Genomic DNA, 14,138 nt, shown 5'->3' with positions numbered 1-14,138 from the left:
AATGTGTATCAAAAATGTGTCATACTTGATACTATTTGTTATAATAAAATGTCAGTTAATGACCTATCAGGAATCATATAATGTAAGATACTTATATTCAAAAGATTAAGGTAGTGTAGTAGGCACAGGTGTGGACTGCGGAGTTGCAGTGTCACTGTTCGTGTCCTGTTGTCCCCAACTTGTTTTTATTCACTTTCAGGTTTTCTAAAAGATTCTGAGACTTTCTTATTAATCTAACAGAAGTACATTCTGTAATATTAGATGTTGTTTGTTGCATTGTGTTACCACACTAAAGAATATGGACCTGCAAATATTATGTTGCTTGACTCAGTCACAATTCAGTATTTATTTATTCATCCAAAAATCACAATCACAGCACAAGGCCAGTGATGTCATGGAAACACCACTGTTTTGTCACATGATCTCATAAACACTGCAGGCAAAACACTAAACATTTCAGATTTATAATTGAAAACACAGAAACCATTAAGTGTGTTGCAAAGTTAACATAAAAAGCATTAAATATTTTACCAAAATGAGTGTTTTTGTGCAATTAAGCATCAGGAAATTTGGCACTAATGGTAAAATGTGCTGTGGTAGATTTTATCTTGACATTAGCTTTTCATGTTATTTAGTTAGTGTGACACAGTGCCCCCACCCACAAATTTTGGCTTTGGTAACAGAATGATGTGTTGCATAGCTCGAAGTCTAGGTTAGTTTCGATCGATAAATGTTGCAGCCTTGCCTTGTATGGAAACCAGAAGCTGCACCTGAATATTAGTTTTACAAGAGCAACACAAATCTCAAATAATTTAATGACTTTGATTAGTGGGACAAACAAACAGCATGGATGATGATGATGATGATGATGCAAATAAGATTTTACACTGAAAAAACAATGTCATAGAAAACAAAGTTGTCATTAATAAATGCAATAAGCAATGTAACTCAAGTCTTGATGTGTGTAATTTTTGTCTATACATGAGCCTTATATAAAAGTCATAAGTTGTCCCCACTTTCATAGCTTTGTGGGTACAATACATTTCAGTGACAAATATATGCAATAATACTCCATCAATCAATATGTGTGTTGAGAAACATTATTCCTACATTATATTTGTGCCACATTATCCTCTTTTGTTTCAATGGCACAAGGCTGTATGGTGGGGAGTGCATTGACATTTTATACCAATTTATTATCTTCGGTTTCACTCGATGATTGTCTCTCCTGATACCTGCAGAACGGACAGTGTCCTTTCAGCAGTACCTGAAGTTCATAGTCATCAACATGGAACACCTGAAGAAGAAAAATAACTTATTTCAGTCACCAGCTGCTTCACTGCTAACAAAGTTACTATGAAGGTGAAAATGTAAATCATTCATAAACAAAGATATTGTGGACAGAAATGAACTACAACTTGATACGAGGGCTATCCACAAAGTACATTACGTTTTGGAATTAAAAATAAATAAAGTATTGGAAATTTTTTTATTGTATACAGATGAAAGCCACACTTAAATACTACTGTTCTACATAGTTGCCATTTAAATTAAGGCACTTATTGTAGCGATGGACGAGCTTGGAAATTCCTTCGTCGTAAAATTCGGCCGCCTGCGCCTTCAACCACGTGGTTACCTCTTTTGGGACAGAAAAGGTGTGATTTTTGTGGATTTCCTGGAAAGAGCACTACAATAAACTCTCAAAGGTATTGCCAAACTCTGCACAACCTCAGAAGAGCAATACAAAACAAGCGCAGGGGAAAGTTGGGCTCAAAGATCTTGCTGATTCACGACAACCCCCGGGCTCACACGGCAAATGCCACTCGTGAAGTTGTCGAATCTTTTAAGTGGGAGTTGTTTCCTCATTCGCCGTACAGTCCCGATCTGGCACCGAGCGACTTCCACTTATTCCCAGCAATGAAGAAGTGGTTGGCTATGCAGCATTTTGATGACAACGCACAGCTTCAAGAAGAGGTAACCACGTGGTTGAAGGCACAGGTGGCCGAATTTCCAAGCTCGTCCATCGCTACGATAAGTGCCTTAATTTAAATGGCAACTATGTAGAAAAGTAGTATTTAAGTGTGGCTTTCATCTGTATATAATAAAAAAATTTTCCAATACTTTATTTATTTTTAATTCCAAAACGTAATGTACTTTGTGGATAGCCCTCGTACATACAGATTCTGCGCAGCATCAAGACAGGCCATCTTTACTGCCCAATGACGTCACTGCAGACCAAAATTACGTTGACAGAAGCAAATTCATTAAGCTGTGATCTTAACATTGCTTTAGGATAAAAAGAAGCAATTAAGTCCTTTTTCAGTATGCAACATACACTATCTGATCAAAAGTATCTGGATAGCTATTGGTGTACACCGTCATTAAGGCTGGAACTCTCCTCATGACATTTTTAATGAGGTACCTCAAAGTCTGTGGAGGAATGGCAGTCCATTCTTCCTCAAGAGCCTGTTTTAACCACAGACAGTAGTAATGTTGGACATTGTAGCCTAGTCAACAAAGATTAAACAAAGGCTGAATAATGGGAAAATCTTGTGTACCGGTAGTCACAAATTTTTGTACAGTGATCGGAGGGAATATCATAAATAACATACCGAAAAATCCAGATCAGCAGTATGTGAGTGTGGGAGTGCGAGGACATTTAAAGTTCACTTTTTATGGTTTTCTTGAATATCTCAAAAACTGCAGCTTCTGCCATAAATGTTTCCCAGTAAAAAATTAAACTAAATTAAATTTCCTATAAAAAATATCCTACTCATTTTTTCTAATAGTTCCTGCATTGCAGGGGCTGGAAAACTCACATATTGGTGTTTATTAAAAAAGTGTTTTAAGGATATAAAATTAATGTTTACTGTTAAATGAAGTGGGTTAAGAACAAATATTAAAAGTGTGTACCATGTCCAACCACAGTAGAGCTGTATGAATGGATAAACTGTGTTCTGGAGGTATAACAGGGTGGAGGGGGGGGGGGGGGGGGGGGAATTGCAAGGGAATGTAGACTGCTAGATTTGGTCATGCAGTTCCCTCTTTCATAGTTCTGCAAACCAAAGTACAAGCCAGTGATTCGTCACTCTATGTAAGTCACAGTGTCAAAACAAGTAACTGCAGAATGTTTCACACAGCTATACTGACCCTCTGCAGCGCACTGGCGACACAGTGCACAGACATGTCAGTGGGCATTCATTTCCCACAAAGTGCAATGATACTACGTGGAATGCAGTTACAAATAATAACACCAGAACACTTGTGGACAGAATATATGTATATCTCTGCATACTGTTCTACACTGTTAGAGGGGAAACGGATTCTTAGTCATCTTGTACGGCAGCTGTACCCTTCTTCCAGGAATGGTAACTTCCCCCACCACGAGCGCTATTCACTTTCCATTTTGCAATCAGATTATACCTCCCTAGCATTTTCTATCCATTTCTTTTATATGAATAGACAAAATAACTTCATTGAACTTAAGTTGCAAGCAGTGGAGTTATTTTTACTTTATTAAGAGACTGCTTATTTGCAGTTGTTAAGTGAGATATTACATAAAATGAACAATGTGAGCTGTCAACTGTCTGTCACACTGAAGAGCTTGTACTCAGTGTAACATGCGATCAATATGTTTTTGACAATCTTAATTACATTATCTCCACTATCACTGACTGGAATAATTTTTACAAGTTGAGGAGTATCAAATGTATCACCCCGTACCTCAGCTGTCTTAACATTTGCAGATGCCCTGAGGCCTTCATTATCTTCCTCTGCAACAGAGGTGGGTCACCTAGGTGTTATGGAACTTCAGACATCGGCAACATAAGTCAAGCAATGCATTACGACAGACTACTGATCTAGACTTGTATATGATCAATGCCATACTGTCAGAAGATATGCTGTGGATGCGTGTTAAATGGCTCCACTCTATGAGTGCTAACAATACCTTAATGGTAAAGATTTATGTAGTCTATCAGTAACATAATTAGTGATGAGAGAAGTATGGCATCTTTCTGGTCAAACATTAATTCATCACCAAGTGACTACAACACAATTATGTGGTTTCACAATAAGTTGTTAACAACAGACAGCAGCAAGGTGCCACATTTACCAATCCAATCCCTTTCTCACCAACACTACATAGATCACTGACAAAATCACACTTACAAATTAAGCACTTCTCAGCTATTGTTTATAGGAATATACTTTACGTAAAATCCCACTTAACAATTACAAATAAATACTCATTTAATAAATTAAAAATAATAATGCTACAACTGCTGTACAGAATGACTAAGAATCAATTTCTTCTCTAGTAGTGTAGAATAGGGTGCAAAGATGTATGTAGATTCCATAAATGTTTCTTGTGTTAGTACTGCATTTATTGGAAAATAAGTAACCCCCTGCCCCCCTGGCATGTATGTGCACTGTGTCACCAGTGATTCATAAGGTGTGCTATGGAGGGAGGGTATAACTTTGTAAAACACCATGTAGTTGTTTGTTTTGACGTTTTGGGGAATCATCTGATCCTTCTTCTGTTTGCAGATTTGTGGAAGAGGGAAATGCGTGGCCACTATCAGGTGACCTTCCTTCCTTCATGATTCTACCCTTCACCGCATCCCTCATTCTTACACTCCAGAACACAATTTATCCCTTAATACAACTCTACTGTGGATAGACATGGTAAACATACTTAATATTTGTTCTTAACCCACTTCATTTAACAGTCATCATCTTTGTTATCATCATCTTGGACAGTTTCCAGCCTCTGGCCAGGTCTATTTGGAACATAACCCTCTCCATTGTCTTCTGTCTTGCCACCATCTCTCTGTCTTCACCTAGGTTCAGTATTCTCCTTTCTTCTGGATACATTCCTCCACTCCTTTCAGCCAACTGTCTCTCAGTCTTCCTCTTGGTCTCTTTCCTTCCAGTTTCATCTCGTGTATCCTCCTGGGTATCCTCTTCTCCTCCATTCACTTAACATGCCCATACCATCTCAGCCTTGATTTCTCTGTCTCCTCTTGTGATGGTTCCACCTTCATTAACTCTCTGATCCTCTCATTTCTTAACCTGTCTATCTTTGTCACTTCAAAACTGTTCCTCAAGAATTGCTTTTCTCTCTTCCTTTCATAACCCAGGTTTCGGATGCATATGTAAGGATTGGGACATAGTACGACCGGTATATAATCTTTTTGCTGATTTGGGGTACCTCCTTCCTCCAAATCAGCCTTCTGACACTCTTCCAAAATGCTTCTGCTTTTCTGCCCCGATCGTTTACTTCTCTGTCGTTTTTTTCATCTTCCTGTATCAGGCTTCCTAGGTACTTGAAACTCTCCACTCTCCTCAATTCCCCACCAATTGTTATTCCAGTTGTTCCTCTCTCCTTCATTCTTGTTGTGATAATCATCTCACTCTTACTTATACTAAATTTCATCCTATATTCTTGTACTGTTCATTCACATACGTCCAACTGCTCTTGTACTTCCTCCTCCTTATTCCCTCCAAATCATCTGCAAACACTATAGCTCTGTTCAATCCAAGCTGATCTTTCACACACTTCCATGGTACATTTCCCTTATCCTCCAAATAGTATGTTTTGCTACTCCTCTGTTCTCTAGGGCTTTCCACACTTTGCTTCTATGTACTCTATCATATGCTTTCTCAGTGTCCAGGAAGGTCATTAGTAGACCCATCCCATAATCATAATGCTGTTCCTGCAGCTGTCTTACAGAAAAAATTAGATCCAATGTGGACCTTCCTGTTCTGAAGCCATGGTGTTGTTCTCTCATCCCTCCAACTAATTTTGCCCAAATTCGTGCTTCCAAAATTTTCTCAAAAATCTTTGCCCAACTCATCAATGTTATCCCCCGATAGTTCTTGCACTCTTTTCTATTTTCCTTCTTAAAGATCGGAGCAATTATTCCCTTCTTCCAGTCTTCTGGGATCATCTTCTGTCTCCGCACAATTTTCATTACTCGATGTAGCCATTGTATCCCCACCTCTCCTGCTGCTCTCATCATCTCTACACTTAGCTCATCCAGACCTGGTGACTTCCCTTCCTTGATCTTGCCCAATGCCTCTTCCACTTATCCCCATGTAAGGTCTTTTTCTATTTGCTTTTCCTCCTCTTTTTTTTCTCCTTGGCTTGTTCCTCCTCATCCAGATCTCCATTCGGGTTCAGGAGTTCTTCAAAATACTCCTTCCACATATTCTTGAGTTCCTCCTTATTCTCTACATCTTGGCTGCTTTTGTTCAGCATTTGGTCATAATCTGTCATACCGTTCTTCCTCTTACTTTTAATCATCCCTTTTTGAACCTTCACTATCCTCCTCAATCATTCTGGTCCTCTGTTCCATCCACTTTCTTCTCTCATCTTTTTGCTTCTTTCTTTCTCGCTTGATACTTTTCTCTCGTCTTTACTGTTCTCTTCTGGAACCATACCCTAAAGGCTCTTGTCTTCTTCTGTACTATATCCTTTGTTTTATCATTCCACCAGAGTGTTTCTTTCCATCTCTTTTTGTTGCTTGTCCTCCCACATATTGCTTCCATACCACTTACTAATGTTCCCTTGAGTCTACCCCATTCCTCTTCAACTGTTTTTGGCTCATCCTTTGGGGTGCTTTTCCTTTACTACTTGTAGGTACTGTAGCCTGCTTTCTTCCTCCTGCAACTTCCATACCCTTATACCTCTTTCCTGGTTTTCAATCCCTTTATTATACTTAGTCCTTCTCAGGTTCATTACCAGCAAACGGTGGTCGCTATCCAAGGCCTCTGATAGTATTACCTTAATGTCAATGATGTTCCTATTCATCTCACTATCATACAGTTAGTAGTCAACTATCCACTTTCTCTTTAAGTCTTGACTGTACCAGATAATCTTATGGCTCTCTCATTTCCTGAACCAAGAGTTCCCAACCAGCAAGCTATTTCTTTGACAGAACTCCAATAGTATTTCACCTTCCCCATTTCGGCAGCCCCAACCCTCTGGTCCAAGCACACTTTTGCAGCTTTGTCTTTCTCTTCCAACGTGTGTGTTTAAATCCCCCATTACTACCACATTCTTCCTTCCCATCTGCTTTTGCATTTCCTCTTCAAACTCTTGCTTCTCCTCAGAAGTGCAACCCACCTGTGGCGCATACGCTTGTATTGCCTCTATGATCATCCCCTTGAGTGATATTTTGATCTTCATCATTCTATCACTTATTCTCTTCACTTCCTCTTTTAATCCATCTCTTACTACTATTCCCACTCTACTTCACCTTCACTCCTCATTTCCACTCCAGTACAGTCGGTAGCCTTTCCTCAGTCCTCTCCTTCCTTCTCCTTTCCATCTCATTTCAGCTACCCCAATAGGTATAACTTCCTTCTTTCCTTCATGTCTACTGTCTCCTCCAACTTTCCAGTCAATGTCTGTATATTTAATGGTCCAAATCTTAGTCTTTGTTCATAGCCAGTTCATCGTCGATTAAATCCGTCTTTTCTGAGGCTCGTTCTATTTTTTAAATCGGAAATCATAATCCACTACTGGCTTGCTGGGCCTATCATAGCTTCACCAGAGCTCCGTTAGCCATCATTTTTCAGGGTTCCTGTAGGACCTTCACAGCTATCGTAGCAGTCCCAGGGCACACCCAGTCCCCACTGTACCTCACTCCTACAGGCAATCCCCTACTTCATGCTGTTGCCCGCCTCCTACAACTAGGACGAGGGGTTGGACTTGTGGGAGACTGAACAGTAAATATTAATTTTAAACTATTAAAACACCATTTTTAATGATGTGTGATTTTACATCCCCTGCAAATAGAAACTATTAGTTCTAGAAAGAAAATAAGTAGGACCTTTATTGAATAAAATTTAGTGTACTTTAATTTTATTCTAGGAAAAATTTTCACTGGAAGCCACAATTTTTTAGTTAATCAAGGAAAAAAAAAATAAAAAAGTGACCTTTAAATGATCCTCACCCCAATGCTCACACCCCACGAATCAGGATTTTTAGTATGTTGTTGATGACACTCCCTCCTATCTCTGCACAAAAATTTGCAAATACAGTAGAGTCCCATTAATCCGAACCACCTGTAATCCGAACGTTCAGTTAATCCGAACATGAAAAATGTAAGTCTAAGTAGAGATAACTGTGCAGTAAACTGCTGTACACACACACTATTTTAATTTACACAGTACAGTAAGCATGTATTAGAAAAATTGGCAAGAAAACATTAGGTTTAAACAATGCACACCAATGAAAGAAACGCTGTCAAACTTACTAAAATACAGCGGACATTTTATCTCTACTTTTTAGATGACAAAAACTCAGTCATTGTTTTCTGGTGTAATAAAGACAGTCTGTTATGTGATGCATAGTTGCGCCATTGTCTCATAAACATCAAATCAGCAGGTGTAGCAGTGGGCTGTTGCTCCAAAGAACATAGCGCGAGGTCAAGGACTTTTGCTGCATCACTGTGTGGCACCAGCTCTCCTTCGTTGCTTTCAGGCTCATTGTCACTTCCGTCACAGCAGACCACTTCTTCCTGGTCTTGAGTCACAGCAGCAACTAAATCAGCGTCAATAAGGTTCTCCACACATACTCCATCTGCTGCCATCCACTCATTTAACGTCTCCTTCACTAGCTTTTTCACAGCTAGGGATTGTCTGTATCATCTGTAGTAGATTTTACTCTTCATTTTCAACTAGGTTGTCCTGAAATTCAAGAGACACCCACAGTTTTCTCCACGATTTTCTCAGAGTATTTTCTGAAATATTCTGCCATGCCTCAGCGGCCCAATAAACAACATCCTTCACATTGGTCCTTTTTATTTTGTCCACTCAAGGAATGCTATCATCTTGGACCAGCATTCTTAAAAATTGTTTTCTGTAAATCAGTTTTAATGTTTGCAGTATGCCCTGGTTCACTGGCTGTAGAAGTGGTGTAACATTCGGCGGCAAAAACTTTGCCACAATTTCTCCATCACATAATTCCACAGTGCTGGGGTGAGATGGCACATTATCAGTCAAAAGGATTGCATCACGAGACATATGATTTTCCTTAGAAAACCGTCAAACAGAGGGAACAAACTGGCCATGAAACCATTCTTTGAACAGCTTACCATCCATCCATGCTTTTTTCTGGTTGCGATAATATATGGGCAGGGACTTCATGTTGCAGTTTTTAAAAGCTCTGGGCCTAGCAGATTTGCCAATCAGCATTAATGGCAGCTTGTGATTACCAGCAGTGATGCTACATGCTAATAGTCACACGATCTTAGCACATTTTAAAACCAGGAGCATGGTCTTCTGCTTTTGATGCCAGGCTTTTTGTTGGCAATGCCCTAAAATTAAGGCCAGTCTTGTCAGCGTTATAAATTTGTTGGGGAGAATACTTTCCCTCTCTTATCATTTTTATAAACTCACCCAAATATTCCTTCGCTGCATCCCAGTAAGAAGAAAGCTTCTCTCCAGTAATTGTTAGCTGACGGATTCCATGACGTTTTTTGAATCTGTCCAACCAACCCGTACTCGCACTAAAAGACTCATCACCATTCATTAACTTGTTCAGGCAAACAGCCTTCTCCTGAACCAGTGCTACGCTCAAAGTAGTTCCCCTTTCTCTTTCCTGCATAAACGAAAGGAAAAGAGCTTCATCCACTCTGTCGTACTGGGACTGTTTCATAGTGGTACCGAGTGAGGTGGCGCAGTGGTTAGCACACTGGAATTGCATTCGGGAGGACGACGATTCCAATTCACGTCAGGCCATCTTGATTTAGGTTTTCCGTGATTTCCCTAAATCGCTCCAGGCAAATGCTGGGATGGTTCGTTTGAAAGGGCACGGCCGACTTCCTTCCTTAATCCTATGAAACCGATGACCTCGCTGTTTGGTCTCTTCCCCCAAACAACCCAACTGTTTCATAGTCTGCCGAATTTTGAGTGTTTTTCCTGAAAACATTGCACAGGACTGTTCAAGCTTCACTCAATTCTTCTTCCAATCACAAATGGTTGCTTTACCAACGCCTAGTTCCGTTGCCAGTTTATATACATTCTCACGACTGTCTATCTGCTTCAGTGCATTCAGTTTTTCTTTGAGAGTTAACGTTGTATGTCTCCAATTACTCATGATGAAAACATGTATACCACTACACCTGAATGAATACAATACAAGTGTTATGTGTGCCTGCAATCGATAACTAAGATAACTTTGTGAGTGAACTGGCAGTGCACTGACCTCAGACACTACAAACGTCTCAACAATGCACAACTACAAGGGCAGGGAGTGAGAGTGAGCCATTGTTCCCACACTTGTTCCCATTTGTTACCATGGTGTACCTACTTATCTGCTTGGTATACTTCATTCTAGAAACTAGTCACCATGATTCTGGCTAATCCGAACAAATTGGTAATCCAAACAAGGTCTGGTCCCAATTAGTTCGGATTAATGGGACTCTACTGTACGTGATTGTTTCCCCCTAATTTTCCGTTGTTGAATGGACTACCAGAGTATGGAGCAAACATGATGTCAAACTCACTCCAAAAGTGACCAGTCTACCCAAGGAATGTTACTGTCCAGAAACCATTGCCTCTCAGGTTCTTCTTTATGACAGGGTGCACTGTCATGGTGATGCAATCAGTCATTGTCTACAAACTGTTTCTCTGCTGCATGCAGTGCACACTGATGTAAAATGTGTTCATATCCTTCTGCATTTCATGTTTTCTTAAGCACGCTAACAGCAAAATCAACCCCTTAAGAGTAATACCACATCCTCCGTACTTCACTGTTGACACTACATATGATGGTAGAGAACCCTCTCCAGGCATCTGCCACACCCAAACCCTTCCATTGGATTGCCAGAGGGTACAGTGTGATTCATCATTCATTTCCAATCATCAACAGTCCAGTGGTGTCACCACCTCAAGAGTCACTTAGCCCTGGCTACAGAAATACACGGCTTACGAGGAGCTGCTCGACCATTGTACCCCGTTCTTCTTAACTCCCTATGCACAGGAATTGAGCTAGATGGACTGCTGGTAGCACTTTGGAACTCACTAGTAATTCCTTCCACCGATTTCATGTGTTTTTTTGCAACAACCCTCCGCAATGCTCAGCAATCACTGTTTATGAGTACAGGAGGTCTGACTGATTTTGGTATAACCATCGTTCTTCTTTTGTGTTTTCACTTCATGGCCACATCATCAACAGTCGACTTGTGCAGCTTTATAAGGTGTGAAATGCCCCTGTTAGATATGTTACACAGGTGACATTCAGTGAACAGTCCACATTTGAAGTAACAGAGCTCTCCTGACTGGCCTGTTCTGCTTCTCCACTGACCACAAAATACTCCCAGTTGCCTAGTGGATCCACTCACGTGACATCCAGTGGTCAATTCCATGTTATTTAGAGGTGCCTGGATGCATCTGATGAGATAGTGCATATAATAAAAATGTCACATGATGCAAACTGCTGAGTACTGCTACAGATTCCCATCCTAGTGATATACATGTATGATATTATTTTTAAATAAAGGCAGAAATTATATCAACTTACAGACAGCCCTTGATAAAGCAAAGAAAATTGCATTCACAAAGTTCACCACAATAAAGAAAGCTCTTTGCAATTTTAGTTAACAATTAATGCATATTACATAGACCACTCAATGTACACTTAGATTTTGTCACACTTATTTACAAGAAAAATGTGTCACAGTTTGCATAATATTGTTCACATTATGGGAAGAGTTCAGTTTCAAGATGTTTTATGCACATATTTATTCAACATACACAGATGGGCAGTTGACTGTAGGAGAAGAAATCAAGGTGTAAATTTCCATCAGTACTCAATGTCCTACTTGAAATGAAGGCAATACAATAAGATCTAAAGCACCATATCATAATGATTACTGCAACAATACAATGATACACCAAACTACACTAAAGATTTGGGGAAAAATTAACATATAATGAAAAAGGAACTCTGTTTTTATTCTACTTTTTGACTCATCATCCACCCTGTCCTAAATAACTTATGGGAAGGACTCTTCCCATAGTTCCTTCTTTTACTAGATATCTTTCTTGGTTGGGCCTTTTTTTCCTACTCTCTCAATAGAAAGCTATGTTGTTCTGAACTATTGCAGATCGGCTGTTTAGTCAAGTGTTTGTACCCCATAATACACAGCCATGTGCATATGGCCCATCAGCTGATATTTGTCCAACTGTTTGGTTACAGCCCAGTCAAAAGACAGTCAATTAAGATTGTATGACTTTTACACTGAACAATTATTGTGTTGCACACGTCAACAAGTGCATCATATATGTAAACTATCAGCAGTTGGTCGAACAACACCAGAGGGGGATCTCTGATCCAATAAAGCTATACAATCACAAGATTCTGGACATGTTTTATCTTATCAATGTTATCCTCTAAAGAAATTATAGCAGAACAAAAACTTACCACATTACGACGAAAATGACCTGCACACGAAAAGTGGCAGGATATTACACATAAATCACTTGCAGATTTAATAAATATTCTTGCTTCTATTATACACACATTTTGGGTTTTTGAAGGCACTTTGCAACATTCTACATTATAATGGAAGAAATTTTCTCAAATAATCATCATCAGACACTAAAGGCAACACCCTGTTGATGTAACCATACTCTTCTGTCGCTCACCATCTCAGACATTTGGCTGGTGGGTCCCTCTCATTGTCTACCCTCATCCTCACTGCTGGTAGAAGCAAGGGGGCTCTCACTGTCTACCCCTGTCCTCATTGCTGCTGGTTGCCTCTCATTTTGTGGTCTGAGTGATCTGTCTTTCCTCTTTAAGCTTCCCATTTTACCCCTCTCTTCTGCCCAAGGAAAGAACATATAGTTCCGAAATCTATTAGGATAATGTCACCAATTTTATATGTTACTATCAACAGTATTAAACATTTTGCCTGCTGCAGATATTTAATGGCCAGCATTCTGTCTCGTATTTATTAGTTGTCTCAACTCAATTTTCCTTTCAAACAATATAATGAAGCATGCAGAGCACCAACCAAGTATATAAGAAATTCCTCAGTATTAATTTACCGTGGTATGAAGAAACCTTTCTCCAACATCAAAACATTCTGAGAATTCAGATGTCTTAAGAAGAGACTGCATATTACTGATTACAGACTATTATTCTCTATAGAAGCAAAATACTTCTGCTTGCCTGCACATTTCCGTTATCGGCGGCATCCACTGTATTGTAGTTAAGCGAAAGATTCCAATCAGCCTGTACACAGTACAGACTATTTACTTATTTTTGGTTGTGAACTTTACGGTATTGACGGTATTATGAGACAGGATAGATTGGTACTCATCATACAGAGGAAATTTTGAGTTTCAGACAGGCACAACAAAAAGACTATTTTTGAATTAGACAAAACACACACACACACATATTCACACAAATGCAACTCTCACACTCAATACCACTTCACTGGCTGCCGAAGCTAGACTTTGAGCAACTACGCATGATGGGTGAAGCAAACTGGGTGGTGGGGTAAGGAGGAGGCTGGGGTGGGGAGCGGAAGGGATAGCAGGGTAGGGGTGGGGACAGTAAACTGCTGCTTGTGGGAACGTACAGGAACAAAGGAGAGAGAGTGTAGGGCAGGTAGGTGCAGTTGGGAGGTTAGACGGGGAAGGGGGGGGGGGCAGAGGTGGTGGAGGGTGGGAGCAGAAAACGAAAGAAATAAAAAGATTGTGGGTGCATTGGTTGAACAGAAGGCTGTGTAGTGCTAGAATGGGAGCAGGGATTGTGATAGATGTGTGAGGACAATGAGTAATGATGGTTAAGGCCAGAAGTATTAGAATAACATAGGATACAATGCAATTCAATAAAGCTGGTATTGGTAGCAAGGCTCCAGATGACACAGGCTGTGAAGCAATCCTTGAAATGAAGAACTTTGTGTTGGACAGCATGCTCAGCAACTGGGTGTTCCAGCTGTTTCTTGGCCACAGTTTGTCGGTGGCCATTCATGCAAATAAACAGCTTGTCAAGTCCACATAGTGTGCAGCACAGTTGATGTAGTTTAGCCTGTGGATCACATTACTGGTTTCACAGGTAGCCCCTCCTTTGATGGGATAGGGGGATAGGTGATGCTTGTGACAAGACTGGAGGA

At 40.0% G+C, this 14,138-nt stretch overlaps 1 protein-coding gene across 2 annotated transcripts in view; it reads right to left on the bottom strand.

The window, feature by feature from the left end:
- Positions 1–331: 331 nt before the first annotated feature.
- LOC126262378 (intraflagellar transport protein 122 homolog) overlaps positions 332–14,138 on the bottom strand; it is a 241,108-nt gene continuing 227,301 nt past the window's right edge. For both annotated transcript variants that reach the window (XM_049958996.1, XM_049958978.1), the window contains exon 24: positions 332–1,297. Coding sequence is in view for 1 of the 2 variants with exons in the window: in XM_049958978.1 (XP_049814935.1) it covers positions 1,184–1,297 (114 nt within the window). In the remaining variant the exon portion in view is untranslated. The remainder of the gene's footprint in view (positions 1,298–14,138) is intronic.

The sequence above is a fragment of the Schistocerca nitens genome, chromosome 1, assembly GCF_023898315.1.
Source record: "Schistocerca nitens isolate TAMUIC-IGC-003100 chromosome 1, iqSchNite1.1, whole genome shotgun sequence".
Taxonomy (NCBI): Eukaryota; Metazoa; Arthropoda; class Insecta; order Orthoptera; family Acrididae; genus Schistocerca; species Schistocerca nitens.
Note: the sequence above shows the minus strand (reverse complement) of the source record. Positions and strands in the feature narration are given on the sequence as shown.